This window comes from Sorex fumeus, unplaced genomic scaffold (genome assembly GCF_029834395.1).
Source record: "Sorex fumeus unplaced genomic scaffold, SorFum_2.1 ptg000044l, whole genome shotgun sequence".
In the NCBI taxonomy this organism is placed as follows: Eukaryota; Metazoa; Chordata; class Mammalia; order Eulipotyphla; family Soricidae; genus Sorex; species Sorex fumeus.
Window position 1 is genome coordinate 68,919,735 of NW_026606101.1, and position 27,322 is coordinate 68,947,056.

The 27,322-nt window shown below is 45.0% G+C and overlaps 1 protein-coding gene across 1 annotated transcript in view; it reads right to left on the reverse strand.

Moving 5' to 3' along the window:
• The window catches only part of NMNAT3 (nicotinamide nucleotide adenylyltransferase 3), a 94,270-nt gene that overhangs the window by 37,955 nt on the left and 28,993 nt on the right, over positions 1 to 27,322 (reverse strand). Inside the window, exon 2 of the mRNA XM_056122052.1 lies at positions 19,211 to 19,364. Coding sequence (XP_055978027.1) covers positions 19,211 to 19,319 — 109 coding nt within the window. The 5' untranslated portion in view covers positions 19,320 to 19,364. The remainder of the gene's footprint in view (positions 1 to 19,210; positions 19,365 to 27,322) is intronic.

A 27,322-nucleotide genomic window follows, 5' to 3' on the forward strand; every position in this document is an offset into this window, starting at 1 on the left:
TCTCTCCCGACAGCTGCATAGTATTCCATTGTGTAGATTTACCAAAGTTTCTTTAACCAGTCATCTGTTCTAGGGCACTTGGGTTGCTTCCATATTTTGGCTACTGTGAACAGTGCTGCAATGAACATATAGGTACAGATGTCATTTCTTCTGTGCTTTTTTTGCATCCTCAAGATATATTCTCAGAAGTGGTATCGCGGGGTCATATGGAAGCTCAATTTCTAGTTTTTGAAGGACTGTCCATATTGTTTTCCAGAAAGGCTGGGCTAGTGGGCATTCCCACCAACAGTGAAAGAATGTCCCCTTTATTCCCACATCCACGCCAGCACTGGTTGCTTTTGTTTTTTGAATGTGTACCAGTTTCTGTGGTGTGAGTTGATATCTCATTGTTGTTTTGATTTGCATCTCCCTGATGGCTAGCGATGTGGAGCATTTTTTCATGTGCCTTTTGGACATTTGTATTTCTTTTTTGAGGAAACTTCTATTCATTTCTTCTCCCCATTTTTTGATGGGGTCGGAGGATTTTTTCTTGTATGATTCTACTAGTGTCTTGTATATCCTGGATATTAATCCCTTATGAGATGGGTATTGGGTAAATATTCTTTCCCATTCTGTAGGCTCTTTCTGTATTTTGGTCACTGTTTCTTTTGAAGTGCAGAAGCTTCTTCGTTTGATGTAGTCCTATCTGTTTATGTTTGCTTCCACTTGCATGGTCAGTGCTGTTTCATCCTTAAAGATGTTTTTAGCTTCAATGTCATGGAGAGTTCTGCCTACATTTTCCTCTATGTACCCTATGGATTCATGTCTGATATTGAGGTCTTTAATCCACTTTGATCTGACTTTTGTGCCTGGCATTAGACAGAGGTCAGAGTTCATTTTTTTGCAGGTAGCTATCCAGTTTTCCCAGCACCACTTGTTGAAGAGGCTTTCCTTGTTCCACTTCACATTTCTTGCTCCTTTGTCAAAGATTAAGTGGTCATATATTTGGGGGTCTGTGACAGAATAATCGACTCTGTTCCATTGGTCTGCAGATCTATTTCTAGTCCAGTACCATGCTGTCTTGATTACTACTGCTTTGTAGTACAGTTTGAAGTTGTGGAGGGTGATGCCACCCATCTTCTTTTTCCCAAGGGTTGTATTAGCTATTCGTGGGGGTTTATCGTTCCACATGAATTTCAGGAATGTTTTGTTTATTTCTTTGAAAAATGTCATGGGTATCCTGATAGGGACCACATTGAATTTGTATTGTGCTTTGGGCAATATTGTGATTTTGATAATGTTAATCCTCCCTATCCATGAGCAGGGGATGTATCTCCATTTCCTAGTGTCCTCTTTTATTTCTTGAAGTAGTGTTTTGAAATTTTCCTTGTCCTTCACCTTCACCTCTTTGGTTAACTGATTCTGAGGTATTTGATTTTCTGAGGTACTATTGTGAATGGGATTTTTTAAAATGTCTATTTCTTCTTTTTTTGTTATTTGTATATAAGAAAGCCAGAGACTTTTGGATGTTGATTTTGTAGCCTGCCACTTTACTAAACTGACCTATTGTTTCTAGGAGCTTTTCTGTAGAATCTTTAGGGTTTTCTAAGTATAGTATCATATCGTCTGCAAATGTGATAGTTTGACCTCTTCCTTTCCTATCTGTATTCCCTTGATAACTTTCTCTTGCCTAACTGCAATGGCCAGGACTTCCAGTACTATATTGAGTGCCCCCTGATTTCAAGTGAACCCCACATCCATGTGACGGTGTCAGAAGCTGAGGTGGAGGGAGTTCACCAAAACAGCCAAATATGGGAAAATGTGAGGGTGAGGCCATCCCCAGCGGGACTGGGGCTCTTAGAGAGTCACATGCTCCACTGAGTGTAGGCCCAAGGACCCAGTGGCAGTCTGTGACCTGGAAGAGAACTACCCTAGGGGGCCCGAGCTGCAGCCATATCTCCTCCTTCCTTTTTTTCTCTCCTTATGCTGTGCCTCAGGCACTGCCCCACAGTGTTCTTACCCCATCCTCCAGATCAGGGAGGGCACTACAGGGACCACATCTGTGCCTGTGCTGTCTCTGAGCCTTGAATAGACCCAGGCCTGATACCCAGCAAAGTCCCCAACAGGGTCCTCGACATGGAACCCAACATGATCCCCAACATGGAACCCAACAAGGTCCTCAGCATAGTTCTCAGCATGGAACCCAACATAGAACCCAACACAGCTCCCAATATGGTCCCCAACATGGTACCCAACATGGAACCCGACACAGTCTCCAGCAAGGTTCCCAGCATGGAAACCAACATGGAACCCAACACAGTCCCCAACATGATCCCTAGAATGGAACACAGCATGGAACTCAAACATGGAACCCAACACAGTCCCCAACACAGACCCCCAACCGGGTCCCCCACATGGTCCCCAGCATGGAACCCAGTATGGAACCCAACATGGAATCTAACACAGTCCCCAACATAGACCTCAACATGGTCCCCAACATAGACCCAACACGGTCCCCAACATGGTCCCCAGCATGGAACCCAACATGGAACCCAACACAAAACCCAACATAGATTCCAGCCTGGTCCCCAATGTAGACCTCAACATGGTCCCTAAGACAGTTTCCAGGATGGTCCCCTATATGATGCCCCATACGGTCTCCAGCATAGTGCCCAGTATGGCCCCCTACATGATGCCTGACACGGTCTTCAACACAGATCTAATACGATCCCTCATGGTGTCTACCATGGTCTGCACAGATGGGGACACACAGGACATGTGCCGAGTGAGGGATGGCAGCCTTGTGGGGAGGTTGGTGGCCACATTCTGGGCAGCCCGACTGGCAAGTCCCTCCAGGCCCCACCCCCCTGGCGGGTGGTACTGGCATGTCCTGGCTATGGTGTGGCCCACCATGAGGAAGTGGTGGTCGTTAGATACCACAAGAGGAGCTGAGCCATTCTTAGATGAATTAGCTTTCACTGAACTGACAGAAAGTTAGATTTTAAAAACAGCAATCGGCAGGGTCTGTTGTCAAAACAGGGCAACACCCAAGCTCCACTGACTAGTAACAACAAGCTGCCCTGAGAACAGAAAACAAGATTCCGCCTCCACAGGAAGGATGCGCCAGCGTGTTGGGAAAACAACCACTCACAGCTGGGACTGGAGCCAAGACACTCAGAGCAAGGCAGGCTCCAGCCCCCGTCCCGTCAAGAGTGATGGTGTTGTGTCCGTGGCCATCCATTCCTCACGTGTTGGGCTGAATCCCGTCTGTCCAAAACCAGCACGAGGAATAACACCCCGCCTGCCCACCACTCCCCAAATGAACACTGAAAAAATAACCAGAAAAAAACAAACCCCTGCCTGCCCACCTCACAGATTTGTCCACCGAACCCTTGACAACCTTCCCTTGGAGACCCCTGCATGCGCTGGGGAAGGATGAATTGAAACAGACCCACAGGCACCCACCCGTGTCTTGATCCCACACATTCTTTCAAGTAAAGAAAAAAGTAAAGGAAGCCAAGGAGTAGAGCCCCAAATGGCAGCTTCAACATGTCCCCTTTGAGGACCTATGACTTTGTCAGGATATTCACAACAAAAATCTGCCGACGTGCACTTCTATTCATCTATCGCATAATTTCCTCCCAGCAGAAGGGGCCTGTCATCGTGGGAGCAGAGACAGTTACAAGTTTTGATACACGGTGGTGTCTCTTGCCAGTTTTTGAGAGGTTGTTGCCATTTCAGGAAGAAGGGAAAAAAAAGGAGGGGGGTAACTATTAATTTTCATTTAAAAGCACTAAACAAATTGCTCTAGCTCGTTTAATCCAATTTATATGCATGCACGATTTAATTAAAAGTATGAGTTGCTTTTAGTGAAAATACACCCAACAGAAGGGAGATTCTGTTTTTTTCATGGGGAAAAAAAGTCAGCGGTGGGGGCCAGAATTTCAGCCAGCCCAAGTCCTGGGCTGACTCCAGTGGAAAGAAAAGGCACCATTTAAACATTTGTCCCCAGGAGGATGATGGGTTGGGCCAAGCCTGGGGCACAGGGCTGCTGTCTGAGGAGGAGATGAGGCCCTGCCTGTGGAGAGGAGAGAAATTCCCCCCTCCCATCCCTGGTGCTAGTCCTCTTCCCAGGGATGGTCCCCCAAATCGTCAGCTTCCTCCCTCTCTGCCCTGGGTAGGACACAGTTCTGTCTTCGCCACCTTTGACTAACGTCCTCTTGGGACTGGGCCTGATGGAGTCTTCCATGATGATAGTCTTGCCTGTCACCAACTCCACCCGCTAGTGGGAGTCGGCTGTCCCTCTGCTGGGGGACCCTGGTCATTGCCACCCTGTGCCTCTCACCTCCATGTACAATCCCTTCTGGGCAGGCGACACCATTTCACCTTTATTTCCAGCCATGGTGTCTGGCCTGGGGTAGATGCAGTCAACGTCCGAGGCAAGGTGGTGACTCAGAGCGGACCATTCATGGACTCTGGCAAAAGAAGCCCTTCCCAGACTCTCAACAGTGACTGAGTCATGCCCAACGCATCTGTGATGCATCTGTGATAAGCTAAAGATGCAGTCTTGGTATACCGTGACCTTTGGGGACAGGGAAGCCTTAGGGGACAATGTCATGGATTTTCCTCGGGGCTAAAGTTGGCTGCAAACTCCCCCAGCTGCTGGTCTCCTGCACTGGGGACAGTCAGCGTCCAGGAGGTAGCATGTTCTCAAAGCAGGGGACAGACCCTGTGTGAACCAGCCCCGAAGCACAGACCACCGCCATGGAGCCAAGCACTCAGGGTCAAGTGGCAACTTCTGTCAAGTCAGTGCTCCCTGAGGAGAACATGATGCTCCATGATGTTCTAAGATAGATGGGGGAGGGGGGCACTGCCTGTCTTCACCCCACACAGACTCTGAAAAATTCTCTTCTCCCTACACACTTGCCTTTGAATAAAACTCACATTTCAGAAAGCGAAAAGTCTGGGTAAAGGGTCTATGCATGCTTGCTTGTTTTGAAAGATACTTTTCCTCCTGACACAATAGCAGTGATTAGACTTAGACTTTCAAAGAAGAATTCTTTAAAACTCTCACATCCAGACAGACTTCAGCTCTTGATGACTCTCTCACAAACATGCTTTTGGAGTGGATTGGATTCAGTTAGGATTCCAGTGAGGGCCTTATACTGCATTTGGTCTCTAAAATATCTGCAAAATGAATGAGTTTTCAATTCTTTTTCCTTGCTTAGTAATTTTTAACTGTGTGTTTTGTTCATGTAGAGATGCATGTCCCCATTGTAGAAGCTCTTCCCCACAGTGCTCAGGGGACCATGTAGTGCCAGGGACCCAGAGATGTAAGACATGTGCTCTACCACTTGAGTTACATTCTGCCATTTTGTTAGAGAACGGGGTCCTATAGCATCTACAGGATTTTATACATGGCGGAAGCAACCTTTCATCCAAAGATAACTGATGTGGGATAAAGCAGTTGTATCCAAGGGGTGTGCCATGACTTGATAAAATGCTCTCCGTTGCCCTCCTTTCTTGCTGAGATGCCTGGGTATGGACCCATACTTGGTTGTTGCTGGCTGGAGCTCGTACCTACTTAGCTGTATTCTCACACACTTATTCACCAGTGCTCACACATGCAACCCCTGCGGGTGGGGGCATCACCCATCTGGCTATGGTGTCTAAACATCTATAGTTACAGCTCTTGTGATGGAGACAGCAGGGCTAGGGCACCGGGGCATGTGAGTGGCACTGGGGATCCAATTTGAATCCTCAAACTTGCCAAGTAGGAGCTGCTGGCCACTGAGTTATCTCCAGACCCCCTTGCTAAATTTAGCCATTTGTATATGCCACTGACTTCTATACCATAATCAGAGATAATGAATATATCCACGTTGCCCCCAAATTTCTTTGTGCCACTTTACAACCCTTCCCTCTTGGGAAAACTGTCCTGCCCTCGCCGCTGAGTACTAATCTGCTTGCTCTCACTTTAGTTTGCAACGTCTTGAATTTTGTATCATTGGCATACATATTATAAACACACTTAAAAATCTGGCTCTTTTCTATTCAAAACTTATTTTGAGATGTATCTACATTGTTGGTTCATACTTTCATTTTGGATGCTGGGTACTTATCCACTGAATGGAGAGACAGATCATGAGTGTGGTATCTATCACATTGGCTCTTATTTCTTGGGAGTTAAATACCTAGAGTGGGCAGCTGAACTCATATGACAGGTAAAAACAGGTGACCAGCACACTATTTGCTGAAGCCATTTCAACACCCATATTCCCACCAGCAGTAGATGAGTGCCTGTATCTTACTCACATTTGGGATGATCAAATTTTTTTTTTTTTTGCTTTTTGGGTCACACCCAGAGATTCTCAGGAGTTACTCCTGGTTCTGCACTCAGGAATTGCTCCTGGCAGTGCTCAGGGGACCATATGGGATGCTGGGAATCAAACCTGGGTTGGCCATGCGCAAGGCAAACGACCTACCCCCTGTGCTATAACTCCATCCCCCCGGGGTGGTCAGATTCCTTAAAAGTCCCAGTTGTCCTAACAGAAAATGTCCTAAGCTTCTTCCTCTGCACTGACCATCTGACATGGTGCATCCTTCTTTGCTTATTTGCCACTCATGTATCTTCTATATGATGGTATGAAAGTATCTGCTTGATAAGATGACAAGTCACCTCAAATATCTTGCCCATTTTATTGAGTTATTAAATATATATGGAATAGTAAAGCCATTATATATTAAAGCATTCAAGTTCTTTATTAGATGAGTTCCTTGAAAGTATTTTCTCCCTGTCTGTAACTCTTACTTTTTTCTATTAACAGTATCTTTTGGAGAGCAGAAGATTTCATTTTGATATAGTCACATCTATTTTTCCCACCATTGGTATTTAGGATTGTGCTTTTAGTGTCTAAGAAATCTTTACATAACTTAAGGTCACAAGGAATTTCTTTTCAGAGACTTCTGCAAATGTTATAATCTGAAAATGTTATAATAATTTGAGGTATAAAGCTTTGTTTTCTCCTGGTGTCTTTATCTGACTTTGGTAACTTTGGTAAGGGGGCAAAGCTGTCCTTCTGAGATGAGATAAGAAGTATTCTCCCTCTTCAAATTTCGAAAACAGCGTGAGAAGGATTGTGATTGGTTCGTGAAGTGTTTGGTAGGATTTACTGATGAAATCATCAGGTCTACGGGCTCTCTGCAACAAGAAATTTATGGTAACGGCTTCACTCACCCTTACTTTTTACAGATCTACTCGAACTTCCTCCAAATGTAGTGTGGGAGGTTATGTGTTTCCCGGAATCTGTGCATTTCACCCTGGTTGTCCAGTCTGATTCATCCAACTCTCTCACACGTCTTGTCACTGCTGAGAACCAGCTGTGCTGGTTCCTCTCTTTCTTTTCTGATTTTGGCCATTTGAGTATTCTGTTTCTCTTAGTTTACCTAGCAAAAGACTTGTCAATTTTATCAATTTTTTTTAATCTTTTTGGCTTTTTGGGTCACACCTGGCGATGCACAGGAGTTACTCCTGGCTCCGCACTCAGGAATTATCCCTAGCGGTGCTCAGGGGACCATACGGAATGGTGGGAATTGAACCTGGGTTGGCCGCCTGCAAGGCAAATGCCCTACCCTCTGTGCTATTGCTCCAGCCCAATTTTATCGATTTCTTGAGAACTGATTTTTATTGCCATGCTACTAGGGTCTGCATCCAACAGGGCTGTGAGTCACACTCTGTGGTTTGCAGTGATGCTGGGATCTAACTCTTGGTCTCATCTTTCCTAGACAAATATTGTTCCACTGAGCCATCCCCTGAGTCCTCGAAGGACCAGATTTTGATTTTTATCAGTTTCGTCTTTTGTGTTTTTCTGTTCTTGATTTCATTGATCTCTGTTCTAATCTTTTTATTCTCTTTCTTCTGCCTGCTGTGGGTTTAGATTTTTTGTTGTTGCTCAAGGGATTATAATAGGCTGCTGACTTAAGGTCTTTCTGGTGGTGGTGGTGGTGGTGGTAGTGGTGTGTGTGTGTGTGTGTGTGTGTGTGTGTGTGTGTGTGTGTGTGTAAATGTAAGTTTTCTCCTTTGCTTTGGATGTTATCCCTAAGTTTTGGTGTATTGTGTTTTTGTTTCCATTTATCTCCAAGTATGTTCTAATTTCCCTGGTGATTTTAATTCACTGTTCAAAAGTATATTTTTTAATCTTCATAATTTTGTGGATTTTGCAGTGTTTCTTCTGCTTGACTTATAAGTTTTTCCTGCTGTGGCTAGTTAAGATACTTTCTATGAAATTCATCTTTTAAAATCAACTAAGCCTCAATTTTTGATCTGAGAGTAGCACTGTTCTCCTTTTGTTCATCGATTTGCTCAAGCGGGCCCAGTAATGTCTCCATCGTGAGACTTTGTTGCTACTGTGTTTGGCATATCGAATACGTCACGGGGACCTTGTCAGGCTTTGCCGTTTGGGCAAGACACTCTCGGTAGCTTGCCAGGCTCTCCAAGAGGGGCAGAGGAATCGAATATGTGGTTGGCCACATGCAAGGCAAATGCCTTACCTGTTGTGCTATCGCTTCAGCGGGTAAGTGACTACGTAAGTATGCCCTGGAAATGTCCCTCTGTACTTGAAAAGAGTATATACACTTCTGATGTTACACAGTTTCAGATTATGTCTATTACATCTAGCTGATGTATTGTTTAAATTTCTTTTCTTACTTATGTCTGATTATTATTTTAAATAAGGTATGTGTGCTTCCACTACTATTATAGGAGCTGTCTTTTTCTCCCATTCATTGTTTATTTTTTCTAATTTATTTATTATTTATTTATGGTATGAGGGCCACACTTGGTGGTGTTCAGGGCTTACTCCTGGCCCTGTGCTCAGGGATCACTCCAGGAAGGTGTTTGGGGGGCATATGTGGTACCAGGATTGAGCCCAGAGTGGACGTGTGTCAGGCAAGCCCCTACTTGCTATACGAACTCTCTGACCCCAACTCTGTTTTATTTTTTGATTCATGTATTTAACTATCATTGTGTAAATGTTTATAATTATATATTTTATCTGTTGAATCTTTAATTTGCAGGACCTTATCTGTAGCTGAGACATAGCTCTCTTTGGTTGCCATTTGCTTGAAAAACCTTTTTGAATCCTTTAAAACTCAATCTGTTTCAGTATTTGGTTCTAAAGGGAGAGTCTTGCAGAGACACCATAAGTGGATCACATGTCTTAATCCATTTTGTTGATCTCTGTCTTTGATTGGAAATTTTAATCCCTTAACATTTGAAGTAATTACTAATAAGGAGGCTGGGCCATACTTCTGCCATGCTACTTATTTTCTGTGAGTCTAACAGCTTTTTTGCCCCTAATTTTCTGAATTATTGTTCTCTTTTGGGTCTGGTTCATTTCTTTAAATATTAAAATGCTTAGATTCCTTTTTAATTCCCTTCTGTGCATATTCTATAGCTATTTTCTTTTTGGTTACTGTGGGGACCACATTTAATAATAAAAGCTGTAGTACTGTAATTTGAATTCATACTTAATTTCAATGACACACACAAAAAATGCTCCTTTACAAATCCATCCCCCATTGCTTTCAGTTGAGGATATGACAAAATTCCATTTTCATACACTGTGTGCCCCAAACATAAACTAAATACTCTCTAAACACATTAGTCTCTTAAATTTTGTAGAAAACAATATTTTCAGTAACAAACCAAAGCCACAATAACACTTGCTTTTCCAGTACATATTTCTTTAGATGTCTCTTAAATTGCATAGGGAAAAAAAAGACACAGTGACAAACCACTGTTCTGATAATATTAGCCTTTATCGATGTCCATACACAGTGCTTCTGAGATCATTATTTCTTCACGCAGGCTTGAGTTTCTGTCTCATGTCTTTTCATTACCTTAGAGGAGTCCCTTGATCATTTCTTGCAGGGAAGGTTTAGCAGAAACAAAATCCCTCAATTTTAATTTATCTAGGAATGTGTCTAACTTTCTCCCTCACTTTTTTCCAGGACAGTTTTTATTTTCTTTCAGCACGTTGAATGCATCAACCCACTGTATTCTGGTCACCACCTTTCCTAAAGAGAAGTCTGCTGGAAATCCTTTTTGGGGGGTTTGGTGGCTCGGGGGAAGGGAGGGTTCCTCCTATGTGATGTCTCATGTCTCTCTTGACACTTTCAATGTTCTCTTGGACTGTCTCTTCCGAAAAATCTGGTTACAGTGTTTCTAAGTGTGCTTTCCTTGGGTTCCTGGAATTCAACAGTGCCCCCTGGAAGACTTTTTCTTCAGATCTGGAAAGTTTTGGGCTGCTATTTCTTTTAAGCATTCTGCATTATATTTATTTATTTATTTATTTATTTATTTATATTGACTCACCATGAGATACAGTTACAAAGCTTTCATGTGTGAGTTTCTGTCATACAGTGATCGAACACCTATCCCTCCACCAGTGCGCATTTTCCACCACCAATGTCCCCAGTATCCCCCCTCCCATCTCACCCCTCCCCCTGCTTCTATGGCAGGCAATTTCCCTATTACTCTCTCTCTACTTTGGGAATTATGGTTTGGAATACAGATATTGAGAGGCCATCATGTTTGGTCCTTTATCTACTTTCAGCACACATCTCCCATTACAAGCGATCCCTCCAAACATCATTGATGTAGTGATCCCTTCTCTATTCTAGCTGCCTCTCCCCCAGATCATGAAGCAGGCAGGCTTCTAAGTGTGGAGAAATCTTCCTGGCCCTTGTCTCTAATGTCCTTGGGTATTGGTCTCATATTACATTATTTTATATTCCACAAATTAGTGCAGACATTCTATGTTTGTCCCTCTATTTCTGAATACTTTCACTTAGCATGATTTTACTTCAGTTTCCCAGATTTGATCATTTCAGTGGTCTCATCTGCAAGTCTGCAGATTTTTTTCCTCCATGTCTATCCACTTATAAGCAAATTTCATGACTTTATCTTTCCTAAGAGTTGCATAATATTCCATTGCATAGATATACCAAAGTTTCTTTCTTTTTTAAAAAATTTTTGTTAGTGAGACACCATGACGTACCCAGTTGTTTCCAGATTCTGGCTATTGTAAACAGTTCTGCAATGAACATACAGGTGCACATTTCATTTCTACTATGCTTTTTTGCACTCCCAGAATATATTCCCAGAAGTGGTATTGCTGGGTCATATAGAAGCTCAATTTCTAGTCTTTAAGGAGTGCCCATATTGTTTTCCAAAAAAGGCTGGACCAGTCGGCATTCCCATCAACAATCTGCATGATCTTTAATTTCACTTCTTGGAACCCTCAAATGCCTACATTGACCTCCGAGGTGATGCCCTTTATCTATTAGATTCTATTCACTCTTGTTTAATCTTTTTTTCCCTTCAGTTTCCCAGATTTGATCAGTTCAGTGGTCTCATCTGCAAGTCTGCAGATTTTTTTCCCAGAATGCTCGAGTCTGCTTTTCAATTCCTCTATAAAGTTATTCTGGTTCAGGTATCATATGTTTTAGCTCAAAAACTTCTTTTTGATTGTTTAGGTTTCCCGTTATTGGTATTTACTTGGTATTCATCCATCATTTCCTTGATGGTCTCCACATCTTCCTTTCATTCTCTGAGTATTATAAACCATCGTGCTAAAGTTTTCATATAGTACATGTACCAGCAGATTATTTTTTCAGAGAGTTTCTGCTGATTTTCACTGCCTGCCTGTGACTAGTTATTGTTTTATCTTTGTGTTTCTTGTGTTTTTTGTCATTGTTGTTGTTGAAAACTGGATTTTTTTTTTGAAAACTGGATCTTTGAATGTACTGATAATTGTGAGAATGGTTTTAATGGGCGGGGGAGGGCTGTATTTATCTTTTTAATTATTTTTGCTTCCCTACCGGTATAGCCCAAGGTGTGAGCTTAATGTTCTCTCTAGTATTTCCTCCAGCAGCTTCTCCCTGGACATGTGTGTCCATGTTCTGATTTTCCCCATCTGTGCAGTTGTTTTAAATAGCCAAATCTCTGCATCCCAACACGGGAAAAGGAGAGAAATAAGAAGAAGCTATAAAGGACACAGGACTTTTCCTGCCCTAGGAGTCACATCATTCTGGAGGGCTGGTGGGTGTCTTACAACAGTGGAGTGGGTGCATGCATGGTTGCCTGCCTATCCAGCATCACCTCCATAACCAGAGGCATAAACCAAATCCAAGCACAGATTCCCAATATTCAGAGGATAGGACCCTTTTGGACATCCAGCCTGTCTGACTCCCACAAACAGTGTGCAAGCTGCTGGAATGGGCATCACAGTTACCGGCTTTGGGACTGGGGGGTGAGTGATGGACCACTACTACTGTGCTGAGCTTAACTTGCCTTGACCAAGCCCTACCTGAAACCTCTCGGCAAACTCCAGGGTTCCACTGCAGTTAGGCTGGACAAGGAGGCAGATTCTTGAGGTTTCCTCCTCTGCCATCTTCCCAGAATCCTCTCAGAAATGTGTGAAAAATACTGAAAACAAGTTACATTTCTTTAATGGCTCTAACACTATTTAAGTCATATCTTCTTTTTGAAAAAAAAATCTATTCTCAGTTTTGGTAGTGTCTCTTTTGATGAATTCGTCGACTTCATGTAAATCATCAAATTCCAATTCAGTTCAAGTTGTTTAGAATATTTCCTTATCTTCTTAAGATCGGTGGAATTGTCACACTTTCTTATTACTATAATGGTAATTTGTGGTTTTACTTTGAAGTCCAGAGCATCTGGCTAGAGGTTTACCAATTTTAATGATTTTCTCAAAGTAACAGCTATTGGTTTAAATGATTATCTCTATATTGTTTCTGTTTTAGATTTCATTGATCTCTGCTTTGCTCTTCACTATTTTCTTATATTTTGTGTTTCATTTGTGTCTTTTTATATCTAATTCCATAAGGTAGAAGCTGAGTCACTGCGATATTTTTTTACTATTATGCTTAATGCTATAAAATTCCCCCTAAATGCCTGTTTTAGTGATATCTCAAAATTTTAGTAATGCTCTGTTTCCATTTTCATTCTGTTTAAAATATTTCCTAATTTCTACTTTGATTTCTTTTGTAACCTCTGGGTTTTTAGAAGTACATGATTTCATTTCCAAGGTGGAGGAATCTTCCGGAGGTCTTTCTGTTGTTAATTTATAATTTAACTCCAAAGTGGTAAGACAGTAAATTTTTCCAGGGCTCAGTTCTCTTACATTTATCCTTCTTTAAGGACTAGAAATGGTCTACCTTGGTAAATGTTCTCTGTGCCTCTGAAAGGAAAGTGCATTAGGCAGATGTTTGTTCAAGTACCCTATTAAAGTCAACACTCAGACAGGGGATAGCGCTGTGCAATTCTTTCATATTATTAATAATTTCCCATGTACTTACAGTACCAGTAAGAAGCAAACAGAAATAGCCATCTGTAATTGTATATTTGTCCATTTCTCTTTGCCATTTGCTTGTGCTTCTAGTTTATTTTAAAATTCTATTTTTAAATATTAAAGCTTTTAAACAAAAGGTCTAGTCTTATTTCACTTAAAGTACTGACCTCTTTATAATTATGAGATGATCTTCTTTATCCCTGGCAATATATTCACTCTGAGATCTTGAGCGGGCACCAGTAACATCTCACAACAAATTGTGAGACTTCTTGTTACTGTGCTTGGCATATTGAGTACGGCACGGGGAGCTTGCTAGGCTCTGCTGTACGGGCGAGATACTCTCGGTAGCTTGCCAGGCTCTCCGAGAGGGGTGGAGGAATCGAACTCGGGTCAGCCATGTTGGCTGCATACAAGGCAAACGCCCTACCCGCTGCGCTATCACTCCAGCCTCTGAGATCTATTTTCTCGGATATTGTAATAGAAAGCTCAGCTGTCTATTCATTTGTGTCATTAGGGAACCGTTCTTCATTGTTTTTACTTTTTACCTAGATGGATCTTTGTGGGTGTGGCTTATGGTACCCATAAGCCGCCTCCTGCCAGCGCCAGATAATCTCCTCACTGGCCACCCTCCAGAACTCATGGCTGACTATCCCGGAAGGGAGCATAAAATGAGGCCCCCATAAGCATGCCACCGGACTCCGCACCAGACTGTTTTCACTCGGGGCACCCCAGAGGGAGTGGGTGAGAGCCCTCCCCGCCCCAAGGGACCCAGCCCCAGCAGCTGACCTCCACTACCCAACTGCCACCATGCTCCAGGCCATTTTCCACACGTTCGGGCCGAGCCTCACATATGAGTGAACACATTCCTCGACACATCATAAGACACTCCCTCCCTATTTTTCATAATTACCACATCATATTTTTTAACTTATTTGTTATATTTATCTTATTTTTCCCTTTATTATTTTTTTTTACAGTTGTAGATTTACAATTTTTTGTGCTTGGGTTTCGATTATACAATGATCAGATACCCATCCCTCCACCAGCGCCCATTCTCCACCACCATGGACAATATCCCCCCACCCCCATCCCCCCATCCCCCCCTGTCTCTGTGGCAGGGCAATCCCCTGTGTTCTCTCTCTCCTTTTGGGTGTTGTGGTCTGCAAAAGAGGCATTGAGTGGCAAACATGTTCAGAACATAGTCTACTTTCGACATGCATCTCCCCTCCTGGGAGGATCCTCCAAACATCCTTTATTTGGTGCTCCCTTCTCTATCTGAGCTGCCCTTTCCTCTAGGATACCCGGCTGGCCTCTAAGTTATGGAGTAATCCTCCTGGTGCTGATCTCAGCTATTCTTGGGTATTAATCTCATACTTTGTTACTTTATATCCCCCAGATGAATGCAATCTTTCTATGTCTATCCCTCTCTTTCTGACTCATTTCGCTTAGCATGATACTTTCCATATTGTACCACTTGTATGTAAATTTCATGACTTCATCTTTTCTAACAGCTACATAGTACTCCATTGTGTAGATGTACCAGAGTTTCTTTAACCAGTCATCTGTTCTTGGGCATTCAGGTTTCTTCCAGTTTCTGGCTATTTAAAGAGTGCTGCAATGAACAAACAAGTGCAGATGTCACTTCGACTATACATTTTTGCCTCTCTGGGATATATTCCCAGGAGTGGTATTGCTGGGTCGAATGGGAGCTCAATTTCTAATTTTTTGAGAATCGTCCATACTGTTTTCCAGAAGGGCTGAACCAGTGGACATTCCCACCAACAGTGAAGGAGTGTCCCTTTCTCGCCACATCCACGCCAGCATCTGTTGCTTTTGTTCTTTTGAATGTGGGCCAGTCTCTGAGGTGTGAGATGGTATCTCATTGTGGTTTTGATCTGCATCTCCCTGATGATTAATGATGTAGAGCATTTTCTCATGTGCTTTTTTGCCATTCGGATTTCTTCTTTGAGAAAGTTTCTGTTCATTTCATTGCCCCATTTTTGGATGGGGTTGGATGTTTTCTTCTTGTGGAGTTTAACCAGTATTTTGTATATCCTGGATATCAACCCCTTGTCAGATGTGTATTCGGTGAATATCCTTTCCCATTCTGTAGACTGTCTTTGTATTTTGGTCACTGTTTCTTTGGAGGTGCAGAAGCTTCTTAGTTTAAGATAGTCCCATTTATCTATCTCTGTTTTCACTTTACCACATCATATTTGATGGGGTTCAGACAGTAGGTAGCAAATCACAGAGGGATATAATATGTATATTATACTACTTGGGCAGCCCAGCAAGCTACCAAGAATATCCCGTCCGCATGGCAGAGCCTGGCAAGCTACCAGTGACATATTAGATATGCCAAAAACAGTAACAATAACGGGCCTCATTCCCCTGACCCTGAAAGAGCCTCCAATATGGCAGCATTGAGAAAGTTGAGTAAGGAGAAGCTGCTAAAATCTCAGGGCTGGGACGAATAGAGACTTTACTAGCAAGTAAATTGATAAGCAACAGGATGACAGTGACAGTGATACAGTGATGTATCTTTGTATTTGACTCTTATAAGCACCTTATAGTAGAAGTTGGGTCTTGACCATTTTATTCATTCTGATACTGTTTTCCTTTCACTAGTTCTTTTTTTTTTAAATGAATAGCCTTGAGATACAATTACAGACTTACAAACTTTCATGATTATGTTTCAGTCATACAATGATCGAGTACCCATCCCCCCAGCAATGCCCATTCTCCACCATCAATGTTCCCAGTATCCCTGCTGCCACACCCCACCTCATCCCCACACTGCCTCTGTGGCAGGCACATTCCCTTTTACTCTCTCTCTCCTTTTGGGTGTTGTGGTTTGCAATACGGGTACTAAGTGGCATCAAGTTTGGTCCATAGTCTACTTTCAGCACACATCTTCATCTTGAGTGAGCCCTCCAAGCATCATTTACTTGGTGGTCCCTTCTCTATCTCAGCTGCCTTTTCCCCCAGCATGTGAGGTCAGCTTCCCAGCCATGGAGCGATCCTCCTGGCCCTTACTAGGAGTTCTTAGACTACACATAAAAGGATTATTGATGTGATTAGGTTTAAGTCTACACTGCTGTTAATTGCTTTCTATTTGTATCATCTATTATTTTTAGAAATTATTCTTTTGGGTTAACTGAGAATATTCATGTTCTATTTTATTTATTTTGCATGTTAACTAATTATTAAATTTTTATTAAAGAGGTCGTAGAAAGGTTTACAATATATTTATATCTATGACTTATCCTTCTATTTTTTAGTGATAACATACCATTATATTACTTTGTGTATAGTGTAAGAACCTTACAAGAGTATTCTTCTGTTTCTCCCTTCCTAGGCTGGAACTGTCATATATTTAATTTCTCTGTTATAAATTCCACATGTTGTTATTTTTTGTTTAAGTAGTCTATGAACTTCTTTAAAGAAATTTAAATCACAGGAAGAAAATACACACAATTTCCCACCAGGTTATCAGAATGCTCTGCATTCCTTTGTTAGACACGTATTTCCATCTGGTATCATTTTCCTTCTGCCTGAAACACTAGCAGAGACTAGCTTTGCTGCTAGTAATTCTTGCAGGTTTTGTGTATCTGAGATTGTCATTATCTTGCCATTTGCTTTGAAAAATATTTTCACTGGCTATGGAATAGCGACAGATTCCCAGGATGGTGATTTTTTTTTCTTTCAGAACTATCACGATGTTGTTTCTGATTGCTGAACCTGCTGTCATGTGGGATTGTGTTTCTGTAACTGCCTCAGAGATTTCCTCTAGACTACTGGTTCTGGGCAATGGGATTGTCATATAACTTGGTGTATTTTGCTTCATGCTTCTTATGCTTGGGATTTGCTGAAATCCTTTGTTTGCTGAACTACTTGGTGAAAACTGTTTCCAACAAGTTTGGAGGAAAAATTCAGCTTTAATTTTTTTCAAATATCTTTTCCTATTATTTTCTGCATTTTCTCTCTCCTAGAATGCCAGTTACAACTATAGCATATAATTCCTTCTGTAATCCACATGTTACTGAAAAATATCTTTTCTCTGAAAAAAATATTTTCTGTTCTTGTGCTTCTTTTATTTATTCATCAGGTTCAGGGACTTTAGCCGAGGGCTTCACATTTGCCAAACATGCTTTTTACAACTAAGTAATATTCCTGACCCTGTGTTTTTTTTTTCAGATGGTTCCTACTATTGTATCTTTAAGTTCATGTTTAATGAACTAATGCATTGCTATCTTTTACTTTTCCAAATATTTGGCTTGGGTTATTATAATATTTTGCTTTATTGTATCAGTATTGTATAATATTGTATCCTCAATTTTAGAAGACATGCCACATGGTCAGAGTGTTTAATACTGTTTTTTGTTGTTTACTCTAACATGTATACTGATACTCTGGCCTGAATGGCCTCTCCAAGGGACTTAACATTTACTTCAGCACTACCAAGACGAGAACACTGGTCTCTATCACCCAAGAATTTTGAATTTTGTCGTATCATTGAACGTGGTTGGTCAGTCTTTACTCTCTGCCAATCTCTTAGGCTAAAGCTATTTAGTCTGGTGAGTTACTGCTCTGGAACACCAGCACCAAGCCCAGAGCCAGCTGCGGCGACTGTGATGTGTGTGTAGCCGCAGGACGGGGCTCCTGGTGTGCATCAAGCATCTCCCCACCTGCGTCTGTCACCACACCTGTGTCTGTTGCGTGCCCATCTGCATTTTCACTGCTCATTGGTGATCACGAGGATCTTTTGCCGAGTTTATTTCTCTGCTTCACTGCTTTGCCTTTCACTGACCATATTCAACTAGATTGGTTTTTCTCATTCCTTCATAACAGCTAATGTTTTACTGAAGACTTTCAACTTTTTAAGAATAAACTTTATATTTTATAAAAGCAGTAGAAGGCCTTTAAGATAAATTAACCTTTGTATGCAAATTATTTGCAGAAAGCATTTATATGTTACTGTGATAACTTTTTGTATATTGAAACTAAATACAGGGCTGGAGAGATGGTGAAACAGACTGAAACCACACAGGAGGCCGGGGTTGGACCCCAACACCTCAATATGCATCTCCTGAGCATGGTCCGAGCTGGGAGTAGCCCCCCTAGTATCTCAGGGTGGGCTCCAAACCAAAACAAATAAATAGAAACTGATTTGGAGGTAAAAACCACGCTCTCAAAGGCACACATGTTTGAACACTATAAAACTATAAATTACATACAGAAATACCTAACATATATAAATATATTATACGTATTTTCATCTCTAGTTGACCACCATAGATAAATGCCTTATGTTCTTTTGAAACAACCTGCTGGATTCTTAATGCCATTTTGCTTTCTTAATAATGAAATGGAAAGCCAGGGAGAGGAAGCGGTCCCAGAGTTGGTATTTTCGGCTGATTAAATATTTCTGGCAGCGTCCCGCCATCTGTATTGGAAGTGCTCTACATACGGGACCGCGGGTTTGCAATCATCTAAGATCTTTTCGGAGGGGGAAATGTCAAAGTCCTATTCTAGGATGTTTGCTTCTCCTCTGAGGAGCAGCGACAGCTCTAAAAGGAACAGGGTCCCCACATCCCCAGCTGTGTGGGGGTGCCAGGCTGGGTTTCTGAACAGAGATGTAGCTCTAGAAAGTGATCAGAGCCTCTGGCATTTGTGAGAGCAGAGGTGGTGCATGGGGTCAGGTGGACCCTAGGAGCATTCAACTCAGAGGCCAGAGACGGGACTTGTCCCTCCCTGCTGCAGATGTCAACTCTTCAAATGCACCTCCCCAGACCCCACCGCCAGCCCCTGCCAGCTGTGTGCCCATGTGATCCTGCCCCCACGGGCCCACTGACCTGTCTGGTGCAGGTGGTCCCTGGCCACCTCGAACAAGCGCAGGTGCATGTGGGTGATGGGGTTGAAGGAGCCGCAGGCCAGGAGCACCACAGGGACTCGATTCTTCATCTCGTCAGGCCCGTCCACAGCTGTCACAGCGGCCACTCTGTCCTCCTGGGGACAGAATCTCACGTCAGGGTGTGGGCCACAGGGCAGCTTTTCCGGTCAGTGCCCTGCAGCCGCGTCTGGGGCACTGTTTCTCTTCCCCCCAGAGAGATGGCCAAGGATGCAACATGGGGACCAGCAAGGAGGAGGCCTCGCCATGGACGCGCCGGGACCAGGAGGGTGGCCAGCACCACAGCAGGAAACATCTGAGGGTCCTCCTGGGCTCAGGGAGGGATGTGAAAGCCCCAGAGTCCAGGGAGTGCACCCGGTCCAGCCCCCTGCGCACTGCAGGCTGGCTATGGTTCCATTGAGGCTGCTGGAGTCCCGCGCCCCTCCCTACCAGGGAGACAGCTTACAGGATACTTCAGCCACTCCCTCCCTTTTGATTTCCTCTGCTCCATCCCCAAGTGCCCCAGGTGGGCTGGACCAAGTAGAAGGGGTGTTTCTCCCCTCATCCCAACTCTGGCAATGTGGCCACCTGCCGGTCAGGAGACAAGCATGGAGCAGATGAGTGACTGGAACCCACCAAGCCCCGTCCTTGCTCTGGTTCTATCTCACCATCTATGGTCCTGGCCTTCTTGAGACAGAGGAATGGCCCTTCCAGTTTCTGGGACTCAGGAGGGTCCCCGTGGCACAAATAAATGTGTTATCCTGCCCCACTGTGCCATGTTCAAGCCAGAACGAGCCCCAGCCCTCCCCCTCTCCCCGTGCACAGGTGACAGGAGTGCGTCCCTCAGCAGGAGTGACATCACGGATGTCATAGTGTCAGTCACCCTGACAGCAACCCTCTTCCCAGGAGAGCCATGTCCACGTCCAGGGCAGGCCCAGTACTGGTCCCCAGTCCATACTCGGGGAGGCTCCTCATTGAGCATCTGCATCCTAGTGTGCCGGCTGCTGGACTGGAGGATGCTGGGGGAAGGGGGAGGGGGGAACCTGTCCTCGCCTTACTTCCCGTCACCTACAGGAAGGCCTGTGGACACTCAGCACACTCTGGGGTCGGGCTCGAGACCTTAATCCCTTTGGGCAAGCGCTGGTCCCAGAGCCAAGGCAGAGGCCACCAAAGGCCCGTTTATATTAACTGGCGAGGCCGGGCTGGCCAGAAGGAGGAGGGGGAGGACCAAAGCAGTGCTCCACCCACAGCCTGGACGGAAAGGGGGGAGGGGTTCACTTCCGCGCAAGCGTCCTAGATGCGGAAGTGACCAGTGGCCGTGTCCCCCAGAGTTTTCTGGACGTGGCTCGAGGCATGGCCACCACCTTGGGAATGGGAGGAAGGTAGAGAGGGAGGTTTTGGCCTATTTGGGGCAGGGGAGATGTGGCCGCCGGACAGGGTGCAGGGGACGCTGGGCCAGCAGGACCACCACGGGCACATGGCCGAGTGGGTGCGGACCCGGAGACCGTGGAGGGCACATGGAGCACAGGGCCGGGGGTCAGGATGGCATCGTTAGGGTGCTGGGGACTCGGGAGGGTGCATCAGGAAGCCGGGGTGACTGTCCCCAGGGCCCCGCTGCCGAGCCTTGGTCGGGCTGTGCCCGATGCCCAGCGATGGCCTTTCCTGCAACCTACATCGCACCCCAATCACCGGAAAATGTGGTGCTAGGCAACGCCACCCCATCGACTACATCTGAGCGACGCCTGCTGCCCAAAGGCCCCTTAGTCACAGGATGATGGAAACACGGATGGGCAGGGCGAGCGGAGAAATCAGCTCGTCCCTGTGCGGGGACCAGGTGTGCGGGGACCACGCGTGCGTCTTAGCCCGCGAGGCAATGGACCTTCCCCGCCACGTGAACGGGGCTGCAAACTCCACCGTGCACTACAGGCAGCCACACAGACTGGAGACGGATTCTGCAGACATCTCCTACGACACAGACACTTCAAAGAAGGTAGGAGCTCCGGGGGAGTGTGGTGGAGGAGCCTGGGGGTGGAGAGAGGGCTCAGGGGCCCCGGGCTTTGCTTGCTCCTGTGCAAGCCCCTCACCTTCACCAGGGAACACTGGGCGCTTTGCCTTTTTCAGGTTGGGTCAGGCTCGCCCACTGTTGCTATGGGCACCCAGGGCTGCCGCGTGCCAAGCAGAGCGAGCTGCGTTTGTGGGAGCAAAGGGTGCTCAGCCCGCTCCCCTCCTGGAGGCAACAGACATGCTAATTAAGCGCACCTCCTAATTAGGAGGATCCCCGGCTGGTGATCATGGGCAGCCTGGCAGCTGCAGTTTTGAGAACTTTCAAAAGATTGGAAGCAGCACCGGGAAAGGACGGAGGCTTCCGGTGACCCCGCACGCAGAAGTGGGGCTGGTTTCCAAGGCTGCAGGAGGGGGACGTGAGTAAGAGCCACTGGGCTCAGAGTGACAGAGCGGGGTTGTGCTGTGCCCCCCGAGGGCCCTGGCCACAGATGCGCTTGTTTCAGCACTAGAGTGAAGAGCCAATGAATGTCTAGCCTCAACGAACCACACAGGAGCTGGTGATAGTCAAGCCGTCATGCCACCCTCTGGCCTGTCGTCAAGAATCTGGGCACTAACCACTTAGAATCTAGAAGGGAGTGGGGAATGGCAGGAGGAGGCATCTCAAAATTATTAGCTCCTTTATTCTTTCTCATATTCAAATGAGATGGCACTAGACACCTTACATCTGCATGTACGTTTAGCTAAAAAAGATTCTCCTCCTTCCTTCCTTCCTTCCTTCCTTCCTTCCTTCCTTCCTTCCTTCCTCTTTCTCCTCCTCCTCCTCTTCCTCCTCTTTCTCCTTCCTTCTTCCTTTCTCGTTCATCTTTCCTTCTTCCTCCTCCTCCTTCCTCCCTTCTCTTTCTCCTTCTTACACAGCTTACAGTGCTCTTACTCCTGTCTCTGTGTACAAGAATCACTCCTGACAGGGCTCAGGGGACCATAAGGGGGGGCCCAGGATAGAACCCGGGTCATACATGTGCAAGGGAAGTACCGTCTTTGTCCATTGTACTATCTCTCTAGCCCTGGTGCCACCATTTTCCCCGGTGGTTCATATTCAAACCAGACAAGGCTGTGGAACATGCATCCACTTGCTCAGATCAGCTTTGACTACCTGTTTGGTCTGGGGTCTAGCTCAGCCTTAACTCAGCTCCAAGCATCACTTGCCCCTGAAATGGATTTCCAATGTCTGAGTTGCTACTGGAAAACAGGAATGGGAGGTTTCATGCCATTCCGGTAGAAGGAGCACCTGGTGATGATGAAGAAGAAATATTCTCCCAGTTGCAGCTGGTAGGCTGCCACGGAAGGTAGAAGCCTGGATCTTGGGTCTTGGATCTTGTGAGAGGTGTGCAAAGGAGAAGATAATTAAAATCAGTCGGTCAGCAACTTGGGGGGGGGTGCTGCAGTGGCACGGGGGTAAAGAAACCCAGACTCGAAGCCAGAATACAGGGCTTACAGCATTTGCCTTGTAAATGGCCAACCCTGGTTTAATTCCAGGCACCACAGGTGGTTCCTGAGCACTTCCAGGAGTGATCCCTGAGTACAGAGCCAGGAATTAGCACTGGTGGGTGTGGCCCCCTACTCCCCAAAAGAAGAAAAGAAAAAAAAAAGAACCCAGGCTCAGTTTGCAAGCTTGCAACCCAGCAACAAGAGCAAACCCTGCGTGCTTATCTCCTCCCTCTTTCTGGACAGACAGAAGTTCGTCTTCAGCTGGAAAAATGCTCATTTTCCAGTCCCCGAGGCCCTGTGACTGAGGACTGGCCTGTAAGCAGAAGTGCTGGATGATGCTTCCAGGAATTTCTGAAAGTCTGTTCTCCCTTATTTCACTCCTGCTCTTTACATTTGAGCTTCTTATACTGTGGGTTGTGACACCCGTGTGGGTAAATGATTGTAGAGGGTTGCAAAAAAGTTGGCAACACTAAAAGTTTTCTGAATCCACACCAAGCAAAAATTAAATCAAGAATAAAATGTGCAATGAACCAAGATGTTGCTCTCCATCTTGCCTTTCTTGGGCTAAAAAGGGGTCACAAGTGGAAAAAAGCTTAAGATACACTGGTCTAGTCTGTGATGGCTGGACTAAGGCAGCTATATTGGACCATGAGGAAGAGAACTAATGTGAGGTTTCAGAGATAATAAGTGAAGAGAAAGCAGGACCCAAGCTACCATCCTAGACTTGGGCATCCCACCTCTCCTAATTCGGGGAGAACTAATCTTTTAAGCTATCAGTCTTCTACTTTTCCTGTGAAATGCAGCTTTGCTGGACCATAAGTGAGGTGCTACCTAGTGAATGTTTATTGAATTACCATGAAAACAAATGAAAAAGTGGCTCACTTTTAGAAGTTTCTATCACCCAGCCAAACTGATTGTATATGCAGAAACTCAAATGATATTGTTTGAAGGGGGAAATACACCTGAGGAAAAAAAAAGTCTACCGTAACTTGATTTTTTATATGAATTTTTCATGGAAGGAAAAAATCCTTACTCAGGACTCCGGGCTGCGGAGACGTGTGGCAGCGACTCTGCTTTTTTCGACAGAACCCCGACTCTGTCCTCTCTCCTTCCCCCCAAGACGGGCTCATTATGGTGTGCCGACGATCTCGGCTTTGAGTGGGCATTTGCCATATGGCGTGGCCATTTAGCGGTTTCCTGGTACTTGACAGAAATGAAGCACCATCGTTTCGCAAGGAGCTTGCATTCCTAGATGGGTCTTTTCCAAATAACAGCTGTGTCTCAAAATTGAGTTACTCCATTTGCCATTTGTGGACATGATAGTCAGACATTTACAAGTGAGCAGAACCTCAAATCACTTGGGCTCTTTCCAGGCTTCTGAGTTTATGAAGTTTTGCAGCAATATTATGAGTTTGCAGCTGTCAGCGAGTTCAAGCCAACGTCCCCGAGCCATTGGGCCCCACGGGCAGCAAGTTACTGCCCACTCTGCAGTAACCCATGAGAAGTGGCCACAAGCTCAGGAGAGAAAGTTCCCGAGGGAGAGAAATGAGCCTCGCTGCTAAGCCTGCACACAAATCCTTCCTTATGGTTCTCCCTCACTCGTGGGGATGACACTCAAGTCTGTAGTGCCCATCTTTTTTATTTTATTTTTTTATGTAGGAGTACTGCTATTTATTCACTCACTGGTTAGCTGATTGAATTGGGCATGAATGCCACCTTACTTTTTTTTCATAGTTTTATTTATTCATTTATTTATTTATTTTTCTTCTTACATTTATTTATTGGATCACTGTGGGAAAAGTTACCAAGCTTTCAGGTTTAAGTCTCAGTCATACAATGATCAAACACCTCTCACTTCACCAGTACTCATTTTTCCCCACCAAGAGCCCCAATATACCCCCCTCCCACCCCTCCCAATGCCTGTGAGGCAGATGATTTCCACTTCTCTTCTCTACATTGATTGCATTCATTATTTCGACAAAAGATGCACCATTATTGTTTAAAATTTTCCCCCCAACAATCAGAATTGCTGAAAAGCCATTGTGAAATACTTTGTTTTCTATAGCTAGTTATGAGAATCATATAATGTTGCACGGCCACTATTGTAGCCGCGCAATTTTGGGTTTCTGCAAAGAGCCAGATAATTACGTGATTGGTTTCTGTGCGTCTGGTGTTATGGCTGTGCCGGAGAGCCGCTCGTGGGGGGCAACTCAGGGCCTCAGTAGGGCGTGAAGGACGAGCTGGTACTGCCCCCCCTTCCCATGAGACTGAAGTTGCCCCGTCACCACCGGCTCATACCTGGCTTTCCAATAAACTCTGAGGCGGCAGCCACCTTGGTGCCGGGGTGAGAAAGGCAGAAGGGAGCAACATCCTTTCCCTCCCGGGGAGGCATGCGCCGTAGTTTAACGCATGGTCCATTCACTTTTCTGCCGCAAGCTGCCGGGCTCTGGATTAAGTCCTTTTGCCTCTGGAGCCATGGCCGTGTATGCGGTCCAGATGCATTTCTGCCAAAAGCCTCTGGGATTCGAGATTTGTTTCTGAGTTTCTGGGATAATGGCCATTAATCAGCTTGATCAGGAGCCAGAGAGGCCGTTTGTAGGCGGCGACTCGAGGTCTCCCTGGGATGGGGAGGAAAGGGCCGGTTCCGTCCCCATCTGGTGAGGCCCCACATGTCTCGTCACTGCAGGCCCAAACCTGACTGTCCAGTGGTCTCTGGAGGATGACAGTCACTGGTCCGCCAAGGGGAATAAGCCAAGGCACGAAACCTATTCCCACCTGGAGTGGCCCAGCCCCAGTAACCTACTGCAGGAACAGGATGCATTTCTGCCAAAAGCAAGCTACTGACATTGTCCTGCCTGCATGGCAGAGCCTGGCAAGCAAGCTGTGGCATATTCGATATGCCAAATGCAGTAACAATAATGGGTCTCATTCCCCTAACCCAGAAAGAGCCTCCAATACGTTGGGAAAGATGAGTAAGGAGAGGCTGCTAAAACCTCAGGGCTGGGACAAATGGAGACATTACTGGTGCCCACTCAGTAAATCGATTAACAATGGGATGACAGTGATACAGTGATATATATATGTATATATACCGACAGCATATGAATCTTCTGTTATATTTCTGTTATATGCACAGTCACTAAAATATTAACACATGAGCTTCCATCTTCAAATAGGAAAATTAGGATTCAGTGACAAAGAATAATATATAACTATAGGATTTTTGTAGTCGGATTATTTATAATGTTTAAAAAAGAAAGCATGGGAGCTGGGAAGTTAGTACAGTGGATATGGTGCTTGCCTTGCATGCTGCCAACCCAAGGTTCTATTCCCGGCACCTCATGTAGTTCCCCTGAACAGTAATTTCCCAAGCATCAGAGTTTTACCTGCAAATCTCTCATACAATTCTCAAAAGCCCCCAAGTTCAGGAATAAATCCATGTTTGGGCTAACCTGGGCGCCATAGGGCCCTTTCAGACAGCAGCATTGAATTCCATGGGTACATCTTCCCCCACCTGGCCTCCAAGGGGGAAGCTTTTGGTGCTGACCCTCTGTAGGCAGGAACAGCTGGACCTGTCCTGCATCTGGGTGGCTCTTTCTGCACCTGTGTCCATGCTCTGCCACACCCTGGGGAGCCGAGTGTGCCTGGCATGCCAGCCCAAGACCTCCGTGTCTCTGCTCTTGCTGCCCTCCACCCAGAATGCCCTTCCCAGCCCATCAGACTTGGTTTCTGGGCCCTCAGCAGAGAACAGACCTGCCAGACATGGTCTCTCCATCAAGAAAATCAAAGGAGGTGGTTGGGTATTTAGGCGAAGGGTTTCAATAGACGTTTCTCCAAGGAAGATACAGAAATGGCCAGACCAGCACGTGGAAAGACGCTCCAGGTCACCAAGTTGGGAAATGCAAATCAAAACTGCCACAGGCTGCCACCTCATGCCCAGGGAGAAGATTTTTGTTTATGAAGAGGGAAAACAATAACAGACAGACTGATGAGGAGGTAGAGCAAGTGGAAGCCTGGTAAACTGTTTGTTGGTGGGAACAGTAGAGCTGCTAGAGAAGAGAGCGTGGCAGTTCCTCACAAGAGTAAAAATAGTGTTACCATATGATCCATCAATTCCACTTCTGAGGATAGGTCCAAAAGAACTGAAAGTGGCAACGTGAAAGGATATTTATATACCCGTATTCGCAGCACAATTATTCACAGTTGCCAAAAGGTGGAAACAACCCAAATGTCCAGAGACAGACGAGTGGATAAACAAAATGTTTCATTCATATGTGTGTGTGCTCATGTATTTATACACACATAAACATACACACACGTATAACATATAATGGGATATTAGTCTTTAAAAGGAGGGGAGCTCAAACATATGCTACATGGATGAAACTTCAGAACAGTATATGCATGAAACAAGTCAGACACAAATACACAACCCTTGTAGGATTCTCTATTTCATGATGGCCTGTAGTAATCAAATAGATAGACCGAAAAGTAGATGGTGGTGCTGAGGGGGTGAGGGGATGGAGCATCACTGTCTAATGAGTTAAGCTCTTGTTTTGCAAGTGAGTGTTTTGGAGATGGTTACACA